At 33.6% G+C, this 23,187-nt stretch overlaps 1 protein-coding gene across 1 annotated transcript in view; it reads left to right on the forward strand.

The window, feature by feature from the left end:
- Positions 1-21,839, forward strand: part of LOC142223924 (uncharacterized) — a 323,096-nt gene extending 301,257 nt beyond the window's left edge. Inside the window, exon 7 of the mRNA XM_075293738.1 lies at positions 21,321-21,839. Within this exon, the coding sequence (XP_075149853.1) occupies positions 21,321-21,687 (367 nt within the window). The 3' untranslated portion in view covers positions 21,688-21,839. The remainder of the gene's footprint in view (positions 1-21,320) is intronic.
- Positions 21,840-23,187: the final 1,348 nt, after the last annotated feature.

Consider the following 23,187-nt stretch of genomic DNA (forward strand, 5'->3'; position numbering starts at 1 on the left):
GTTAAAATTTTATTTCTACACACAAAACAATTTTTGTCTGATTCAATCACGAAATTAATTGATCCAATTCATATTTTAATTGAAATGTCTTCAATCACAGAAATGATAGTAGCCATTAAAAAATTAATTGACAGTCAATTAAAAAATTAATTGTTCCAATTAATTAATTGATACTATTAATTTGTTAATTTGTGATTGATTTCTATTAATTTGTGATTGATTTCTATTTCAATTAAAATTAAAACATTTGTTGCTTCAATTAAATTTTTAATTGAATATTTTGTAAAACTGAATTAAGATTTTAATTGAAAACAAGTATATACGGCCGTAAGTTCGGTCAGGCCGAATCTTATGTACCCCCCACCATGGATTGCGTAGAAACTTCTACGAAAGACTGTCATCCACAAATTTCAACTCACTCGGATGAAATTTGCTCCTCCAAAAGGCTCCAAAACCAAATCTCGGGATCGGTTTATATGGGGCTATAAATGATTACGGACTGATATGGACCACTTTTGGCATGGTTGTTAAATATCATATACTACCACCACGTACAAAATTTCAACCAGATCGGATGAATTTTGCTTCTCCAAAAGGTAACGGAGGTCAAATCTGGCGATCGGTTTATATGGGAGCTATATATAATTATGGACTGATAGGAACCAATTCCTGCATGGTTGTTGGATTCCATATACTAACATTACGTACCAAATTACAACCGAATGGGAAGAATTTTGCTCTTCCAAGGTGCTCCGGAGGTCAAATCTGGTGATCGGTTTATATGGGGGCCATATATAATCATGGACCGATATGGACCAATTTTTTCATGGTCATTAGATACCATATACTAACATCATGTACCAAATTTCAGCCGGATCGGATGAAATTTGCTTCTCTTAGAGGCTCCGCAAGCCAAATCGGGGGATCGGTTTATATTTGGGGCTATATATAATTATGGCCCGATATGGACCAATTTTTGCATGGTCATTAGAGCCCATATACTAACACCATGTACCAAATTTCAGACGGATCGGATGAAATTTGCTTCTCTTCGAGGTCTCGCAAGCCAAATTTGGGTGTCCGTTTATATGGGGGCTATACGTAAAAGTGGACCGATATGGCCCATTTGCAATACCGTCCGACCTACATCAATAACAACTACTTGTGCCAAGTTTCAAGTCGACAGCTTATTTCGTTCGGAAGATAGCGTGATTTCAACAGACGGACGGACGGACGGACATGCACAGATCGACTCAGAATTTCACCGCGACCCAGAATATATATACTTTATGGGGTCTTAGATCAATATTTCGATGTGTTACAAACGGAATAACAAAGTTAATATACCCCCCATCCTATGGTGGAGGGTATAACAAATCGTGAAAATTGTTTCTGTGTATAGAAAAATTTGTCAAAATTGTATTTCTATAGAAAATTTTGACACAATTTTATTTCTATCGAAAATTTTGTCAAAATTTTATTTCTATCGAAAATTTGTATCAAAATGTTTTTTTCCATAGAAAATTTTATCAAAATTTTATTTCTATAGAAAATTTTGTCAAAATTGTATTCCTAAAGAAAATTTTTATCACAATTTTATTTCTATAGAATTTTTTTTTTCAAAATTTTATTTATATAAAAAATGTTGTCAAAGTGACATTTCTATCAAAAATTTGTATCAAAAAAATTTTTTTTCCATAGAAAACTTTATCAAAATTTTATTTTTATAGAAAATTTTGTCAAAATTTTATTCCGAAAGAAAATTTTTATCACAATTTTATTTCTATAGAAAATTTTGTCAAAATTTTATTCCTAAAGAAAATTTTTATCACAATTTTGTTTCTATAGAAAAAATTTTCAAAATTTTATTTCTATAGAAAATTTGTCAAAATTTTATTTCTATAAAAGGGTTATCAAAACTTTATCTTTAAAGAAAATTTTGTCAACATTTTACATCTGTTGAAAATTTTGTTAAAATTTTATTTCTGAAGAAACTTTTGTCAAAATTTTATTTCTATAGAAAATTTTGTCAAAATTTTATTTGCAAAAAAAAATTTGGCAAAATTTTATTTCTATAGTAAATTTTGTAAATTATTTTTCTATAGAAAAATTTTTAAAAATTGTATTTCTCTAGAAAAGTTTGTTAAAATTTTTTCTGAAAAATTTATTTCTATAGAAAATTTTTATCTAAATTTTGTTTCTATAGAAAAATTTGTCAAATTAATTTCTATAAAAAATTTCAATTCTATTGAAAATTTAATCAAACTTTTATTTCTATAGATAATTTGTCAAAATTTTATTTCTATAAAAAGTTTTATCAAAATTTTAACTTTACAGAAAATTTTGTATTTACAGAAAAATTTGTCAAGATATAAAATTCTGTTGAAAATTTTGTCAAAATTTTATTTCTATATAAACTTTTGTCAAAACTTTATTTCCAAAAAATTGGCCAAATTTTATTTCTATAGAAAATTTTGTCAATTTTATTTCCATAGAAAATTTTGTAAAAATTTTATTTCTATAGAAAAAGTTTGTTACAATTTTATTTCTACAGTAAATTTTGTCAAATTTTATTTGTATAAAAAATTACAATTCTATAGAAAATTTAATCAAACTTTAATTTCTATAGAAGATTTTGTCAATATTTTATATCTTTTGAAAATTTTGTCAAAATTATATTTCTATAAAAATTTTTCTCAAAAAATGTATTTCTATAGAAAAGTTTATCAAAATTTTATTTCTATAGATATTTCTCAAAAATTTTATTTCTTTAGAAAATTTTGTCAAAAATGTTATTTCTATTGAAAATATTGTCAAAATTTTATTTCTGTAGAAAATTTGGTCAAAAATTTATTTCCGTAGAAAAATGTTATCAAAACTTTTTCCTATAGAACACTTTATCAAGATTTTATTATACCCTGCTCCACACTGTGGAACAGGGTAAACTTCTAATACATATATATCGAGCGATAAATCATAAATAAACTTTTTCGAAGTTTCCTTAAAATTGCTTCAGATTTAAACGTTTCCCATATTTTTTACTAACATTGTGTTCCACCCTAGTGCATTAGCAGATTTAAATTTTGAGGCTATAGATTTTGTAGAAGTCTATCAAATTCTGTCCAGATCGAGTGATATTTAAATGTATGTAGTTGGGACAAACCTTTATATATAGCCCCCAACACATTTGACGGATATGATATGGTATCGAAAATTTAGATCTATAAAGTGGTGCAGGGTATAATATAGTCGGCCCCGCCCGACTTTAGACTTTCCTTACTTGTTTCATTAGAAAAATTTGTCAAAATTTTATTTCTGTAGATATTTCTCAAAAATTTTATTTCTTTAGAAATTTTTCTCAAAAATTGTATTTCTATTAAAAATATTGTCAAAATTTTATTTCTATAGAAAATGTTGTCAAAAATTTATTTCTATAGAAAACTTTATCATTATACCCTAAACCACATAGTGGTCAGGGTATAATAAGTTTGATCGGCCAAAAAATGTGCCTACCAGAAAAATTGAGTTTAGACCCCATAAAATATATACCGATCGACTCAGAATCACCTCCGTCCGTCCGTCTGTCCATGTATTTGTTGTTCACAGGATTCCGGTCGCAATTATTAACCGATTTTGATGAAATTTGGTACAGGGAGTTTTTTGGGCACAAGGACGAACGCTATTGAATTTGGAAGAAATCGGATCAAATTTAGACATAGCTCCCATATATATGTATCGCACGATTTCGACAAATGGGGTCACGTTGCGCGTTTTTTTTTCAAACAGATCGTCACCAAATTTGGCAAGAGGTAATCTTTTCCATCGCCCTTCAAGTATGCAAAATTTCATCCAAATCGGTTCAGATTTAGATATAGCTCTCATATATATGTATCGCCCGATTTTCCCAAATTTGGCCACAAAACCTTTATTTATCAACCGATCTTACTCAAGGTTGGCTAAATATAATCTTCTATAGCCCTAACTATATGTGCAAAAAATCATCGAAATCGGTTCAGATTTAGCTATAGCTACCATATATATGTACCGCCCGATTTTTCTAAATTTGGCCATAAAACCCTTATTTATTAACCGATCTTACCCAAATTTGGCTAAATGTAGTCTTCTATAGCACTAACTATATGTGCAAAAAATCATCGAAATCGGTTCAGATTTAGATATAGCTCCCATATATATGTATAGCCCGATTTTCCCAAATTTGGCCATAGTACTCTTATTTATTAACAAATGTTACTCAAATTTCAAATTTTGATGTACTAGCCGATCGTACTTATACGTACTTGTAGCTCTTACATAAGAATATTGCTCGATTTTTACAAATTTGTATTTATTACCCACACTAATTTAACGATTTTCTCTTTTTTAAAAATGGGCTCAATATTAGTGGCATACTAACTCCATAGGCGCAATATCAACACAACCAGTGTTGCTAGAAGTATGGGAAATCAAAATTGTATTTCTATAGACATTTTTTTCAAAATATTATTTCTATAAAAAATTTTTTTGCATATTCATGTTTTAAGATAATAAAGTACTTAGAACCATTTTTGTTTTGTAATTTTTTTTAAATTTAACGAAAAATATAGTAGGGAAAATTGTTTGGGAATGTATGGGAAAGTAGGGAACTTTTTTGTCCTTGTAGGGTAAACCGAACATATTCCCTGGCAACATTGACTATGAGCTATAGTCAGATTGACACCCATAGGCATGTACCCCTTAATTTTCTTAAAGATGCAACTGCGGTTTATCTCCCAGACCTATATGTTACCCCACAAATGCTTATGATTACTAATTCTGTAATGGTGGTTTAGGGTATGATATAGTTGGCCCCGCCCGACTTTCTACTTTACTTACTTGTTTTTGTCTATGGACAATTTTGTCAAAATATTATTTCTATAGAAAATTTTGTCAAAATGTTATTTCTATAGAAAATTTTGTCAAATGATCTTCTTCCTAATGGCAAAAGTCATCTTCAAAATGAATTCCGCATCGGTCACTACCTTTCGCCGTTAATTTTCAAAAAGGCAAATTAAATTAACTAACAAAATGAAGGCCATTATTTTCCTGCCAACAGAGCCGGCAACATTCCAAATGATCAAATGACAAAGAAATCTGATGAAATTGTCTAAAATTGAATAAAATGAGAAATGTGAAAGAAGTTCGAAATCTGTAAAACACGATTTTAACAAAGACGCACCATTAAGGTAGGCCTGGTCAGAACTACCAGACAACTCGTAACTTATATGTATCTTCCAAAGGAAGTTGATACACCAATGCACAAGAACTCGGAATACAACGATTTCGAATTAATTGCCACATTGACCACTCACTGGCAGGCCAATGGTCTTTTGAGTCTGGTTTGGGATTAAAAAGCTCCTCACAGCGATGATGATCACTAGAATTGGGATGCGACAACACCAACGCAACATATGTACACAGAAGCCGCCGCCACCACCACCACCAGTACCAGCACCAAAGGAACACACACAATCCATGACCATGGCTACAAGAAGCTCTTTCAGCTCTGTGAATTCATTCCTCTGGTGCATTTTAGATTTCCGAACTCTTAACTCTTTTGAGGCAGGCTTAATTAGCAACAAATAATGTTGCTGCGTGATTTGCCACCTCATTCGTTTGGTGTTATCGATATGTGGAGGTTGTTTTGCTGATGTCCATAAAGACGCTTGGGTAAGCCTTAAACTGGCGGTGCTTTTAGTTGATATGACCATTTTCTAAATGGTTTTCGTTTGCCTTTATTTTCTTTCTTTAGGAAATTGACGATAAAACGTGAGGATTGAAGTGTCACAGTGGTTACGGGTGTTTATTTCATGGAAATTGTTTATTTATAAATTAAAAACAAAAAAATCTATAGGAATAAAATTTTGAGAATATTTTTCACAGAAATAAAATTTTGAGAAAATTATCTATATACATAAAATTTTGAAAACAATGTTCTATAGAAATAAAACTTTGAGAAAATTTCCTATAGAAACAAAATTTTGAGAAAATTTTCTATAAAAATAAAATGTTGACAATATTTTCCATAAAAACAAAATTTTGAGAAAATTTTCTATAGAAATAAAATCTTGAGAAAATTTTCTATAGAATTAAAATGTTGAGAAAATTTTCTATAGAAATCAAAATTTTGAGAAAATTTTCTATAGAAATAAAATTTGGAGAAAATTTTCTATATACATAATATTTTGAGAAAATTTTCTATAGAAATACAATTTTGAGAAAATTTTCTATAGAAATACAATTTTGAGAAAATTTGTATAGAAATTAAATTTTCAGTTAAAATAAAATTTTAATAAAATCTTCTATAGAAATAAAATTTTGAGAAAATTTTCTATATACATAAAATTTTGAGAAAATTTTCTATAGAAATACAATTTTGAGAAAATTTCTATAGAAATTAAATTTTGACAAAAATTTCAGTTAAAATAAAATTTTAATAAAATTTTCTATAAAAATAAAATGTTGACAAAATTTTCCATAGAAATTAAATTTTGAGAAAATTTTCTATAGAAATAAAATCTTGAGGAATTTTTCTATAGAATTAAAATTTTTGAGAAAATTTTCTATTGAAATAAAATTTTGAGAAAATTGTCTATAGAAATACAATTTTGAGAAAATTTGTCTATAAATTAAATTTTGACAAAATTTTCAGTTAAAATAAAATTTTAATAAAATTTTCTATAGAAATAAAATGTTTATAAAATCTTCTATAGAAATAAAATTTTGACATAATTTTCTATAGAAATAAAATTATAAGAAAATTTTCTATAGAAATAAAATTTTCACAAAATGTAGTCCATACCAGAGAACTGAAGCCGGTGGTATTGCTTTTGTTATCAGGTGTCAACCGCAAAAAACGGTAGCATTGAGTAAAGCACCGAAAGACTATATGGTTTGTTATTATTACAACAAATACGAAAAAACAATACTGAAAGTACTGACCACGTTGCATTGGATAAAACTCTGAAAGACTATCCGGTGTGTTACCATTACTACAACTAAGAAAGTGTCGCTCTTGTCTGGTGTTTATATTTGCGATTATTACCGGTGGTATGGTTTTGTCATCCGGTGTTAACGGCAAAAAACCATTGCATTGGATAGAATACCGCAAAACTATCCGATGCCTTACCATTAGTACAACTATAAAACGAAATGGGAGTAGCAATGGCGCTGTTTTGTGGTAGTTTTATTTTTGACTACCCCAACCGGTGGTATAGTTTTGTTATCCGGTGCTACCCACAAAAAACCCGTTGCATTGGATAAAACATCGAAACACTATCCGATGTCTTACCATTAATACGACTACAACCAGACCAATACTTGGAGTAGCTATGACACTGATATGTGGTGGTTTTATTTTTGACTACCGCAACCGGTGTCATTGTTTTGTCATCCGGTGTTAACCGCAAAAAAACCCATTGCATTGGGTAAGACACCGAAACATCATATGATGTCTTAGCATTAGTGACATTTCTGAGGGCTTCAAAGCTTCTCTAAGTGGTTTCACTGGAATGTGAAACGCCGTTCGGACTCGGCTATAAAAAGGAGGTCCCTTGTCTTTGAGCTTAATATGGAATGGGGCAGCACTCAGTGATAAGAGAGAAGTTCACCACTGTGGTATCACAATGGACTGAATAGTCTAAGTGAGCCTGATACATCGGGCTGCCACATAACCTAACCTAGCATTAGTATAAGTGCAACAAGAACAATACTAGGAGTAGCAGAGGCCCTGCTGTGTGGCGTTTTTGTTTGTGAATACCACAACCGCCAGTTGTTTCTATGGGAGTGCAAATAAGTAATGCGAGATTGATAGCAGATGGCGTAGTTCGTAATATACGCATCATGCAGCTTCTACGTACGGAAGGTGGTATGTGCGTTTCAGAAGTGGTGACGATTTTATCAGGAGGACTGAGAACGTCCAGGACAGCCGAAGAAGTTTGATGATGCTCAATTAGATGCCATATACGACAAGGATTCGTGTCCAAAGCAAGAAAAACTTGCCAAATAGTTAGGAAGTTTCATGCCAAGCCATTTCCCATCGATTGGAACTATTGTGGGTGATTCAAAAGCAAGGAAATTGGATTTTATCCCAAGTGAAAAAAATCGTATGGTTACCCGGTCATCTCACAACATTGACTGCAAAATCGAATATCCATGGACAGGAGTTTATACTGTGTATTTGGTGGGATCAGCGGCGTTTTGTGTACTATGAGCTGCTGCAAAGGAAATTCTGTCCGCCGTACAGACCAGAAATTGCCCCTCCTGCTAACCAATTTTTCCGATCGGTGACCCATGACTTTATGAGGAGGCCAAAAACTTGACCGATTCGTGATACGGATTTTTTCTCAAACATTCGAAAAAATCCCCCATTTCTACTTAGAGTATTTATCGACAGCAAATACGAGTAAATACATAGTACACCGAAAGATACCGATGTACCGCATCTCTTCTCTGTTCTGGAGTAAACAGACATACGGGAATGGGAATATGGAATGGACCAACTGATCTTTTCTCGTTACTATAATCAGGAGATGTATACATTTCGCGAAAGAAATTCGGCCCAACATAAATCCTGGATAACTGAGCTAATTAACATATGGAAATGGGAATATGGAATGGGCCAACTGATCTTTTCTCGTTACTATAACCAGGAGATTTATAAATTTCGCGAAAGGAATTTGGCCCAACCTAAATCCTGGATGACTAAGTTGATTGAGTTGATTCAGAGGTAAGTAGGTCCCAGGACTTTACAACTGGACTCGCTACAAGAATAAGAACGGGTGCTGGGATATCGATCATGACATGCTCAAGGATTATGTAGCGTCAATTGGATTATGGTCTTAATAAAAAGACCAGAATGAAGATGGGATACAAGGCAAAGTCATTTGATGATAGGATAAATGCTTCGATGACCCCTTATTTATTCAGGATGGTGCGGATGACACCTTTGGGGAGATACGGAATCTCCATTATATAATGTCCGCCTTACATACAAAGCGTAATGGATTCAATTCAAGTTTCGACCGAAAATCAAAAATGATGACTCGGCTATAAAAACGAGATCCCCTTGTCATTGAGCAAAACATAGAATCGGGGAGCACTCATTGATGACAGAGAAGTCAATCACCTGTGGTATCACAATGGACTGAATACTCTAAGTGATCCTAAAATAACCGCCTGTCACTGTGCCTAACCTAACCTTCGCATTGAGGGAGTGAAATTCATCTCCGGATACCTAAGAAACCCCTGAAAGTGAGATTTATGATGCCTGTTAACCTGACTCAGAAAATGTACCATAGACTAATAATTACGTTCCGGAATCGTGGACGGACTGTAATAAAATGAAACGGAAACGTTTACGAAAAATCAAACCTTATGAAAACTCCGTCGGTGGTGCAATGCGCTAAGGCGACTGTTAGTGCGTATGGTGCAGGCAAGCCAAGTTCGAGTCGCGGTAGCGGATTTTTTATTTTCTTTTATAAATCATTACGTTTGAGTGAATGCTGGTTGTTGTTTTGACTACTCATGGTGTCATTTTATCGTTGTCAGATTGACACCGTCTGTTCTCCGTTTGACACTACATGTGTGTTGATTTTCTTTCATGAGCGGATAGTTTTGAAATGAGTACGCCGTTCATGATTTCTTCTATGGGTGTAACTCGAATGTGCGGAAGAGAATTAGATTATGTTCGAACTGTCTGATGATACTACGATTCTTTAGACAGAATCAAATTTCAACAAATTCAATATGGGGGACCATTCTCTACGGTCCCCCATATTGCAAAGATAGACAATTAGATAAGTGAATCCTCAACAACTTGGCCGCAACGTGGCTGATCTATGTCCCATCTGTAATGGTCCCCCATATTGCAAAGATAGACAATCCAACGGTCCCCCATATTGCAAAGATAGGCAATCCAACCAAGATCAGATAAGTGAAACCTCATTTTGAAAAAAATTTGAAAAATTTCTTATAATCTTCTTTATATTAAACCACAGTACATGCCTTAAATTTCAAATCGATTTCATTGGAATTGTGGGCACCAGAGATTGAGAAGTGCCCAATCGCATTCTATACAAACGCCAGACCCAAAACGGAAAGAAGACTTTGATTTTTAATTGAAAAGATCTTTGAAAATGTGATTAAATTAAATTACGCAGTCGATGGAAGCTAACTAACGATCGAAGAGAGGAATCCCTTCTCCATTCCCCGTAAAGTCCTTCGTCCCATGCCAAACAATGACATGTTTGGTGCACCAACTAGACCTAACATTGTCCGCAAGCCAATCATATGCAGACTATTGGCGACGCGAAATGTCAAAATCAGACACGCATTCATAAGAATATAGGAAGGAAACAACAATTCTCCACCCCAAAAGGGACACAACAAAAAATATGTAATAAAACAAACAATGAAGAGACATCTACAACACCGCTCAGACATACAGCAGTAGCAGCAACAGTAACAGCATCTGCAGCCTTTTCAGGCGCATAATCAGCAACAGATCTCCCTAGTCACAATGCCAAAGCCATCGCCACCATTGTAATGTGGGGGCTGTGTTGTGATGTCTATAAGAACATATGAACATGTAAAGATCAACATATTTCAAGGTTAAATTGGTTACAATAACCAAAACGTATGGGTACCACCAGTTACACCACCTTCGCCTCAGAACTACTTAAGCCGCATGTGTTCTCTTGGTTTTTTTTCTGGTGGACATCGTGCCATAAAGGCTAAGGATTTGCGCATGCGAAATTCAGCAATTGATATTTTCTCGTTCCTCATCATTATCAGGGGCGGACAATAACAGAGCACAATACAAATTCATAGCAACAGGAAGGGATTGGAGTGGACGAATTTGTTAAGGCCTCGAAGTGAAGATAATCTTCAAAGCTTCACTTTAAGCCTGATATTAAGGAAAGCACGAAGAAATCATGCATGGTTTGGAACAATGATAAGTTGAAGGAGGTCTGAATAGCGCTGATGAGGTGATGTTGGGTTGAGCGGTGTTGGAGAGCCTGGGGAGGGGTCATGCTGGGTTGACGACGCGGCGATAGCGGGTGTAGTTGTGATGGTGATGAGCTGTGGACCGAGTGGGATGACGGCGACTAGCAGTGGCGAGTTGTGGCCACTGACGGGCTGAGCATTGTGGAGAGGTGAGGTGGTTATGGGCGATATGGTGTTCACTGGTGGCGGTGATGGACGGTGCGAGGCTGACTGGTGACCATGAACTGGGAGGTTGATGATGGACGGTGTGATTTTGCTTCGGGTGATTCTTGCCATCGGCGCGAAAAACCCCAATTCTTAAGCCGACAATAACCACAACCAAACGAGAATTCCCCACATAATCTCTATTTATGTTGGGATTCGAAGATAATTTCCTCCTTGCATTACTTGTACATTCCCCAAATAAAAATGACTTTATGCATGGCAATGTATTGATGAATATCACTATGATAAACAGGGACTCAACGCAAATAGATAGGTACAGTAGTACAAAGGGAAATAAATTAAGCTGCATAAAATCAAAATATGTACGAGCAATTCGCTCGTTACAAGATATTCCCCCGTTCAATAGTCAAGGAATTTGAGTGACTTACCCTCCCGAGCCACGAAGACAAATTGTAAAATGATGACCTATGAGGCAAACAAAAATGGGTAGAGTGACATTCGCCAATTAAGCCAGGCAAGAATTGGAATAATGATATGTTTTAGATATTCCTCCTCATCATCAATAGTCAAGGTACTTGAGTCATTGATCCTCCCGAGCCACTATTTTCATTTATATTTCAAATTGGTTATCAATGAGGCGTACAACATACTTGGGGTTCAATATTGAGGTTTCAATCCCTACCATACACGTCAGCAACATCACTAAAGACCTTCGTGCGTTTAACGAATTACGTAAAATTCCAGTCCCTTATTTCAATTTGGACTGGATCCTAAATCATCTCTTCTCCGGTAAGAAGGACTCCGAACCAGATTAAAGCGAGGTCTGTCTGTCAAGGTATGTTTCTCTTCAAAACAAACCATACATACACCGCCATTCGCTGCACCTATTCGGCACCGACCATGATTCTCACAGTCGTCCTTATATTATTCAATAGGTCTACAATAGGTAGTATTTTTGACATCCTTTCGACCGAACCATTATTCCACGTTGCATTATGTTCCTCCCATGGCCATTCATTCAACTCCGTGGGCTTTACGTTGTCAAAGATTGCTTCCTTTTGGGTCCTAACCCTTTCTTCCATTAATTTGCCTTTCTACATTTTCCCGTATTCCGGCATTTTCGTATATTTCGAGTAATTAGTCGATTATCCTTTTGCCGGTTTGTGATAGCACCGTTCAGTGTTCAGCCTTATAATACCATATATTCTGTTGTCGCCTGCACATCTGCGTACGAGGCTCCGCTGGGTTTCTGGTAATCGGGAATAGAATATCGGTACCTGGGTCCACCGCTTGTTCCCCCAGTCTCGTACACAATCAAACACTTCGTGCACTCTACCGCACCAACAATAATAACGACTCGAAATAAAAGATATATGGAAAATAATGAGGTTGTTTCGGTTCTGAAACCAGGAAAACGGGCACATATTTGAGCCTGGTATCGATCCATTAGTTCCCTCATCGTTCCCTCATTACAAAGATTTTCCAAGAAATGGTACTGTCCTACTTCACAGAACACCTAGTTAGGTTAGATGGCAGCCGAGGCTCACTTAGGCTATTCAGTCCATTGTGATACCACTTTGGTGAACTTCTCTCTTATCACTGAGTGCTGCCCGATTCCATGTTAAGCTCAATGACAAGGGACCTCCTTTTTATAGCCGAGTCCGAACGGCGTTCCACATTGCAGTGAAACCACTTAGAGAAGCTTTGAAACCCTCAGAAATGTCACCAGCATTACTGAGGTGGGATAATCCACCGCTGAAAAACTTTTTGGTGTGCGGTCGAAGCAGGGGCTTCACATCTACATACGTGTTCAGTGCATTGTCACGTGCAAGAATTCTAAAGTTCCCGATGTGTCAAACGAGATACGCCGAAAATATGTGGTTTGCTAAAAAATGTTGGAAATAGAATCAAAATCCTGAGGCCATTGGTTGGTTGCATTTGAGGGAAAGATAATGATATGTTTCAAAAGACCTGTAATTCGATTAGTCTGGAGAAACCTTCAGACGGTGCAAAATTCTGCGTTGCCGAATGCACTGTATATCACTCAAAGACACCGTAACAGCATCTGCAGCAGTAGCTCAAAATGCATTTAGTGTGGCATCGCTGCGACCTCTCCACCCAGCAGTGCCCTATAAAGTGCAAAGGGACAAATCACCCGAACAATGGCACATCCTGGAGGGCACAATCTGGTCGAGCCAAGGTTATCCCGTTCGAATTTAGAAAAGACTTACAATCAATTAATCACCTAATAGGTGAAGATAGTGATAAGGGAATAATGGAGGCATTGGAGACTGTGCACACGGCAGGGGTTCAGAAGTCAAGATCCTATCAGTGCAGTATAATGCAGGATGGAAGATTACTACGTGTCAGCGACAGCAAAAGACGACTAACTAGTGAGACCAGGTCGGTGCTATCTCAATCACGACTCGGCATCTGCTGGTGGCTGTATAGTCACTAACCCATCAGACCTGAAACCTACTTCACTCTGGACTCATTTAAATGGAGGCACCTTGGTTACTCGAAGAGGGTGTGGATGCTTAAATGTGTTTCCATGTCATGCCTTTATTTGTACACAAATATCCGATGGTTTACACTAACAACAATATCGACACCTATGGCATTACTGCAGTCGGTTCCACACATCGGATCGGAGGTTCTTCTTGTTAAAAGAGAGACAGCGGTTCAGAAGTTAAGATCTTCCTACCAGTGCAGCATTATTCTGAGTGAGACCACCACCTGTCAGCGATAGCGAAAGACGACTGTCTAGAGAGACCAGATCGATGCTGTCTCAGTCACTATCCGGCATATCCTGGTACCTGTACAGTAACCTCTTTTCGCCTTAAATCGCTTTGCGTTTCCTGCGAACCCAATAGACCTGACACGTACTTCACTCCGGACTCATTTAAAAGGAGGCAGCTCGCTTCCTCGAAGGGGTTGTAGATGCTTAAATATGTGTCCCTTATTTCCCTTTATTTGTATATACATAAATATCCAAGGGTCTACACCAACAACAACGACCCATATGGCATTACTGCAGTCGGTTCTACACACCGGGTCGAAGATTCTCCTCCTCAAAAGAGAGACATCGGTTCAGAAGTCAATATCTTCCTACCAGAGTAGCGTTATTCTGGGTAGAAGACTACCGCCTGTCATCGGTAGCGAAAGACGACTGCCTAGTGAGATCAGATCAGTGCTATCTCAGTCACTATCCGGCATATTCTGGTACCTGTCCAGTAACCTCTCTTCGCCTTAAATCACTTTGCGTTTCCTGCTAACCCAATAGACCTGACACCTACTTCACTCTGGACTCATTTAAATGGAGGCAGCTCGCTTCCTCGAAATGGATGTAGATGGTTAAGTGTGTGTCGTTATCTTCCCTTTATTTGTACATACATAAATATCCAAGGGTCTACACCAACAACAACAACGACTCATATGGTATTACTACAGTCGGTTCTACACACCGGGTCGGAGGTTCTTCTTATCACAAGGGAGACATCGGTTCAGAAGTCAATATCTTCCTACCAGTGCGGCGTTATTCTGAGTGAGACCACCACCTGGCAGCGATAGCGAGAGACCCGATCGGTGCTATCTCGGTCACTATCCGGCATATTCTGGCACCTGTCCAGTAACCTCTCTTCGCCTTAAATCACTTTGCGTTTCCTGCGAACCCAATAGACCTGACACCTACTTCACTCTGGACTCCTTTAAGTGGAGACAGCTCGCTTCCTCGAAGTGGATGTAGATGCTTAAATGTGTGTCCTTATCTTCCCTTTATTTGTACATACATAAATATCCAAGGGTCTACACCAACAACAACAACGACCCATATGGTATTACTGCAGTCGGTTCTGCACACCGGGTCGAAGATTCTCCTCCTCAAAAGAGAGACATCGGTTCAGAAGTCAATATCTTCCTACCAGAGTAGCGTTATTCTGGGTAGAAGACTACCGCCTGTCATCGGTAGCGAAGGACGACTGCCTAGTGCGACCAGATCGGTGCTATCTCTGTCACGATCCTGTCCGATCTCCCGTACCTGAACAGATGAGTGAGGACATTCGACTCACACAACTTTGCGTTTCCTGCGAACCCAATAGACCTACATCTACTTCACTATGGGCTCATTTAAATTGGGGCAGCTAGCTTCTTCGAAGCTGATGTAGATGCTGAAGTTTTTGTCTTTATCTTCCCTTTATTTGTACATACATAAATATCCAAGGGTCTATATCAACAACGACTCATATTGCATTACTGCAGTCGATTCTACACACCGGGTCGGAGGTGTCAAAAGACTCAAATGACTAAATACTTCTACGTATACGGAAATACGTCTACGTATTTTTAGTTTATCCCATTCCTCGATCGCTTCTCTTTTTCCGTGCCACCATGGGGCAATGGTTAGCACGTCCGCCTTGCATACACAGGGTCGTGGGTTCAAACCCAGTTTCGACCAAAGTTTTTCAGTGATGGATGATCCCACTTCAGTAATACTGGTGACATTTCTGAGAGTTTTAAAGCTTCTCTAAGTGGTTTTACCGCAATGTGGCACGCGGTTCGGACTCGGCTATAAAAAGGAGGTCCTTTATCATGGAGCTAAACATAGAATCGGGCAGCACTTAGTTATAAGAGAGAAGTTCACCACTGTGGTATCACAATGAACTAAATAGTCTGAGTCTTGAATATCGAGCTGACACTATACCTAACTTAACCTAACCATCCTTCCTGGGCAGAGTATCCCGGTCAGTCTACTCAGAATCCTCCTCCTTTTTTGTACCGATGACATTGAAAGCAATCCAGGGCCAATGAAGTACATGTGCCCCGTCCGTTCCCAACAACGACTCTTGGAAAGGCCTTTCGCTGGGCCTATGACCATTAGAATCCGCCCCATATATGATCTTCTACTGTACTCCACATCATTTGTGTTGTACATCCAAGTTGACCATCCGCCATCGTCAGATTTGCCATACACGGTCAGTATTCAAAATTACGAGATTACCAGTGAAGCATAGCATGAGAGACTCCTCTCCACAGTGGCAATTGCAATTGCATTTAAATGCAATTGGCTATTTTGTGCTGCCGTAGTTTTTTCGATTCATCCACAGCATACTCCTCTTGTCGCGATCTATAAACTTTAGGAAGGGCATCATCGATGAGGTATGGATAGATAGATATGTGTTAGCAACGTATATACCTGAAATGCAATGTAGCCACATTTGCTTTCCATTCGATGTTACTGAAGTTGTTGTTGTTGCTGCTGTTATTGTGGGATTGTGATGCAAAGGAATTTTTCGTATGTGACTCTGTGTAAAAATTCACAGAACATATCAAAGCGATCGATAAGTCACGTTTTTGTGGAGAGAGAATGACGTCGTTTGTCGATGATATTGGCTTTGTTGTCTTCGCTTTGGCATAACTTCTGGAATGGCGATGGTGGTGGTGGTGGTGTAGTGTTCTTTGGATGTTATAGGCATTGTTGTTTTCCATGTCTGCAAAAGGACACTTGGCGGCAGTATTTTAATCTGGGAAGATCATAGCGCATTGTATGTCTGTATGTTTGTTCATTGGGCTAACCAAACTCTCTGGGTCTTATGCTATGGATCTTTTATTTGATGTCCTCCATTTTGATTTGGACGACATTTGTGTGTTTTTTGTTCCTTTGGATCGTTACGCATTGATGTGGAAGGTTTGCGAAAGGGTTTTTTTTTGTTTGGAAGGAAAGAAGAAAGGGGAACATGATCAGAGTCGTTATCATAAAACGTGAAGCAATTTGGAAATTATTTTCCTAAAAAAATATTACAACCCATAATGATGTTGGCTTGTTACATTTTTTTTCTTGAACACTTAACGAACTCATTTGAATTATTCATTGTTATCTGTGTGATCTGAATGGAATGAGTTAGCGAAGCTTTGAGATAAATCCAGATATTGGGGAGCGACTTACATATGATCAGAGAAATATTGTTTCTACAAATGTGTCCGTTTATCGGAACTAATTTCCTGAAAAGTCTCGCCCGAAGAGTTGCACGCATAAAAACAGCCTTGGCTACCAATAGTCAAGACCAAATTTCAAATCGGGAAATTTCCTATCAAACTCATAGCCAACAGGGAGACAGGAACAGATTCTCTTAATACCATATCGCTGTGGTCGAAAACAAAATGCACGTCACAGTTTGGTCCTCAAAATAAAAAATGCCAGTAGACAAAATTTTTGAAACTCTAATTACCAATTTTGACAATATTTTCTATAGAAATAAAATTTTAAGAAAATTTTCTATAGAAATAAAATTTTGAGAAAATTTTCTATAGAAATAAAATTTTGAGACAATTTTCTATAAACATAAAATTTTGAGAAAATTTACTACAGAAATAAAATTTTGACAAAATTTTTTATAGAAATAAATTTTTTGCAACTTCACTCAAATCGATGATTTGAAATTGGCAAAGGAAAAAAGAAATGTTTGTATAAAGATTTATTTCGTCAAAAGCCGACTATCATAAACCTTTTTTTCGGAAAGTTCAAGTCTGATTCACTTTGGGTTTGGTGAACAACCGGAATTTGTTCTAATAATTGGTTGATAGTTTTGTTGCAAGTAGTGGATGCTGATGAGGAATGTGGTAATTCCGAAATGTGCGTCCATCCAATCATCTTGCAGTCTATGGGGCTTTGCCCAAATAAATTTGACAAACATTATTTTCCTCTGTTGGTTAAACTACTCTTGTAGTGTAGTCAACTCAATGGTTTTTAAGCTGAGATCAAAACAACAAATATGAAATAAAATTTTGACAAAATTTTCTATAGGAATAAAATTTTTGAGAAAATTTTCTATTGAAATAACATTTTAAGAAAATTTTCTATAGAAAAAACTTTTGACAAAATTTTCTAGAGAAATGAAATTTTGACAAAATTATCTGTATAAATCAAATTTTAAGAAAATTTTCTATGGAAATAAAATTAAAAAAAAAAAATTCTGTAGAAATAAAATTTTGACAAAATTTTCTATAGAAATTAAATTTTGAAAAAATTTTCTATACAAAACCAAAATTTGACAAAATTTTCTATACAAATAAAATTTTGATAAAATTTTGTCGAAATTTTCTATAAAACTAAAATTTTGACTAAATTTTACATTTTTGAAAAATTTAAATTTTCTATAGGACTAAAATTTTGACAAAATTTTCTAGAGAAATAAAATTTTGACAAAACTTTCTAGAGAAATAAAATTTTGACAAAATTTTCTATAGAAATACAATTTTGAAAAAAATTCTATAAAACAAAAATTTAGACAAAATTTTCCATCGAACAAAAATTTTGAAAAAATAGAAATAAATTTTTTATAAAATTTTCTATAGAAATGAAAGTTTTACAAAATTTTCAATTGAAATGAAATTTTGACAACATTTTTTAGAGAAATTAAATTTTGACAAAATTTTCTATGAAAATGAAATTTTGACAAAATTTTCTATGGAAATAAAATTTAGACAAAATTTTCTACTTAAATAAAACTTTGACAAATGTTTCTATTTAAATAAAATTTTGACTACATTTTCTATAGAAATAAAATTTTAACAAAATTTTCTATAGAAATACAATTTTGACAAAATTTTCAACAAAAAAAATTGACAAAATTTTCTATATAAATAAAATTTAGAAAAGTTTTGTATAGAACTAAAATTTCGACAAAATTTTCTAGAGAAATAAAATCTTGACAAAATTTTCTAGAGAAATAAAATTTTGACAAAATTTTCTAGAGAAATAAAATTTTGACAAAATTTTCTAGAGAAATAAAATGTTGACAAAATTTTCACTAGAAATACAATTTTGACAAAATTTTCAATAGAAATACAATTTTACAAAAATTTCCTATAAAGATAAAACTTGTCTAAAATTTTGACAAAATTATCTGCAGAAATAAAATTTTGACAATATTTTCTATAGAAATAAAATCTTGAGTAAATTTTCTATAGAAATAAAATTTTGAGAAAATTTTCTATAGAAATAAAATTTTGACGACATCTTCTATAGAAATAAAATTTTCAATAGAAATAAAATTTTGAGAAAATTTTCTATAGAAATAAAATTTTGTAAAATTTTCTGTAGAAATAAAATATTGACAAAATTGTCTATAGAAATAAAATTTTGAAAAAATTTTCTATAGAAAACAATTTTTGAGAAAAATTTCTATAGAAAAAAATTGAAGTCTATAGGGCTTTGCCCAAATAAATTTAACAAACATTCTTTTCCTCTGTTGGTTAAGCTACATTTGTAGTTTAGTCAATGCATGGTTTTAAGCTGAAATAAAAAAAAAACAACAACAATGATTAAAGAACAAAACCAACAATAACAAAACAAAACGAATGAAAAAAAGAGGAAGCACGTTCGAAATAAACCCAGCCAACGGCAATCAAATCGATGATTTGACAGCGGCATAGGAAAAGAGAGAAATTTTGAGAAAATTTTCTATAGAAATAAAAATTTGAGAAAATTTTCTATTGAAATAACATTTTAAGAAAATTTTCTATAGAAAAACTTTTGACAAAATTTTCTACATAAATAAAATTTTGACAAAATTTTCTATAGAAATAAAATTTTGACAAAATTTTCTATAGAAATAAAATTTTGACAAAATTTTCTATAGAAATTACATTTTGAGAAAATTTTATATAGAAATACAATTTTGACAAGATTTTCTAAAAAAAGAAAATTTAGACCAAATTTTCTATATAACTAAAATTTTGAGAATATTTTCTATAGAAATAAAATTTTGACAAAATTTGCAAAAAAAATCGTTTGTTGGTAAAATTTTCTCCCATATTTTGTTAGATTACTTTTGACTCGAGTGGCAACCGTGAAGCCATCTAGAAAATATTAACTTAAGCAGTCTGCTAATATTTTTGAAACAATCTGGTTGGTTCAACAGAAGAAAATAATCTAGTACACTAAAAAAAAGTATGCCCGATTCCAAAGATTTTGTCTTTACTTTAACAATGTTGGTATTGATTCCGCGCCAAAGAAGCGGAGAATTCAAGTAAGGATACTTTTAATACACAATTCTCTTTACTCTAGGACGCAAATTTTATTTTTTCGTTTTTTTAGCTCTTTTTTTCATATGCTATCAAAGTCCTTTAAAATTGAGCTAACGACAACTTTATTTTCCAAATTCAAACACGACTTCCAGTAGAAATTATGCAATATTTCAAGTAAAAAGCGTCTTTAAAATAAAGAACATTTTCTCAAAATTTTATTTCTATAGACAATTGTTCTCAAAATTTTATTTCTATAGAAAATTTTGTCAAAATTTTATTTCTATAGAAAATTTTGTCAAAATTTTATTTCTATAGAAAATTTTGTCAAAATTTTATTTCTATAGAAAATTTTGTCAAAATTTTATTTCTTTAGAAAATTTTGATAGAAAATTTTCTATAGAGAAATTTCTATAGAGAATTTAATCAAGATTTTTTCTATAGAAAATTTTGTCAAAACTTTATTTCTATAGAAAATTTTGTCAAAAGTTTATTTTTATAGAACATTTTATCGAAATCTAATTTCTTTAGAAAATTTTGTATTTTCCATCACTGGTTCAATTAGGGGTTCAACTGAATACCTAGAAGCTTTTCATCTGTTGATTATCCACTGTCAGTAATGCTGGAGGCATTTCTGAGTGTTTCAAGGCTTCTCTGTGTGACTTCATCGTAATGTGAAATGCTGTTCGGTTTCGATTGTAGAAAGAAGGTCTCTTGTCATTGAGGTAAGCATAGAATCAGGAACCAACTAGGAGGAAATACATACGCCCTTCAAAGAGGTATACGAAGAGTGTGAAATTCCAAATTAAATTAAATTTAGTGTTAGTTTAATTACGGAATTTTTTCCGTTGTATATCCGGACATAAGCATTTATATATCGCACCCAACAAATTTGAAGGATTTGTGATGGTGTCGAAAATATAGACCTACAAAGACTTTAGACTTTCCTTACTTATTTTTATCTATCATAGGGTGCATAAGATTCGCCCTGGCCGAGCTTTCGACCGTATATACTTAATTATTAACTACAGCCCACGACCATTTGAAAAAAAATAATAATTATTTCTGAAAAACATCTATTTTCTTTTCAGACACCAGAAATGCCATCTTCCCGATGACGCGGTAAAATATTTCTACTGTGACAAATGTTCATTTAAAACAAAAATAAAAGGACATCTACGGAGGCATATGCGTTGTCATACAGGCGAAAAACCTTATAAATGTCAACATTGCGATTTTCGTACAAATGTTCAAGAGAATTTACGTAAACATGTTCTAATGACAGGAAAACATCCTGGAAAATTTATGTACGAATGTCGATTGTGTGAAGATGGAGGCAAAGGCAATAGTTCTGTAAGCGATTCCAATCCTGATATCTATAAGACGAATTATTTACACGACTATCAAAATCATATGAGAAGAATTCACAATACAACATATAAACCTGGTGGAAGTTGATCAGCATTAATGGAAAGTCGGAACGTATATCTACGCACAAAATTCATGTGATTTATATTTAATAAATATGAAGTTTTTAAATTTATGTAAACTGAATAACTTCGATTCATAATTAAATAAAAACTAAATTGTAATTAAGTTCAAAAATGAAATTATTTTATTAAAATTGAAGTTTTATTTATTTATTTATTTATTTATGATTAAAATAGATTTCGTAGCATTACACAACACAACTACGGTTGCCACAGTTGGTAGAATTCTACCAAAAATTGTAGATTTTTTACTGTTTGGTAGATTGGTAGAATTCTTGATGTTTTGCAAAATATTTCTCAAAAAATTTCCATATAAAAAAAAATTGTCAACATTTTCCATAGAACAAAAATTTTGACAAAAATTTCTATAGAAATAAAATTTTGGCAAAATTTTCTATAGATAATTTTTTAACAAAATTTTCTATAGAAATAAAATTTTGGCAAAATTTTATATAGAAATAAAATTTTGGCACAATTTTCTATAGAAATAAAATTTTGCCAAATTTTATATAAAAATAAAATTTTGGCACAATTTTCTATAGAAATAAAATTTTGGCAAAAGTTTTCAATAGAAATAAAATTTTGGCAAACTTTTCTCTAGAAATACAATTTTGGCAAAATTTTCTATAGAGATAAATTATTAGCAAAATTTTCTATAGAAATTAAATTTTGGCAAAACTTTCTATAGAAATAAAATTTTAGCAATATTTTCTATAGAAGATTTTGGAAAAATTTTCTATAGAAAATGTTGCCAAAAATGTGTATAGAAATAAAATTTTGACATAATTCTCTACAGACATAACATTTTCTATAGAAATTTTGCCAAAATTTTATATAGAAATAAAATTTTGTCAAAATTTTATATAGAAATAAAATTTTGTCAAAATTTTATATAAGAATAAAATGTTGGCAAATTTTTCTATAGAAATAGAATTTTGGCAAAATTTTATATAAAAATAAAAATTTTATATAAAAATATATATATATCAAAATTTTATATAAGAATAAAATTTTGGCAAAATTTTATAAAAGAATAAAATTTTGGCAAAATTTTATAAAAGAATAAAATTTTGGCAAAATTTTCTATAGAAATAAAATTTTGGCAAAATTTTATATAAAAATAAAAATTTTATATAAAAATATATATGGAAGCTATATAGAAATCTGAACCGATTTCAACCAAATTTGACATGCATACTTAGTATTTTAATTCTACTCCCTGTGCAAAATTTCACGTAACTCGGACTACAACTTTGAACTCTGTGATCATATGACGGCAAATCGGGCGAAGGAAATATATGGGAGCTATATCTAAATCTGAACCGATTTCAATAAAATTTAGCAGACTTGACTACACTACTAATTTTATTGCTAGTGCAAAATTTCAACCAAATTGGGCTAAAACTCTTGCTTCTGGGGCCATATAAGTCTATATCGGGCGAAAGATGTATATGAGAGCTATATCTCA

The sequence above is a fragment of the Haematobia irritans genome, chromosome 2 (assembly GCF_050003625.1).
Source record: "Haematobia irritans isolate KBUSLIRL chromosome 2, ASM5000362v1, whole genome shotgun sequence".
NCBI lineage: Eukaryota > Metazoa > Arthropoda > Insecta > Diptera > Muscidae > Haematobia > Haematobia irritans.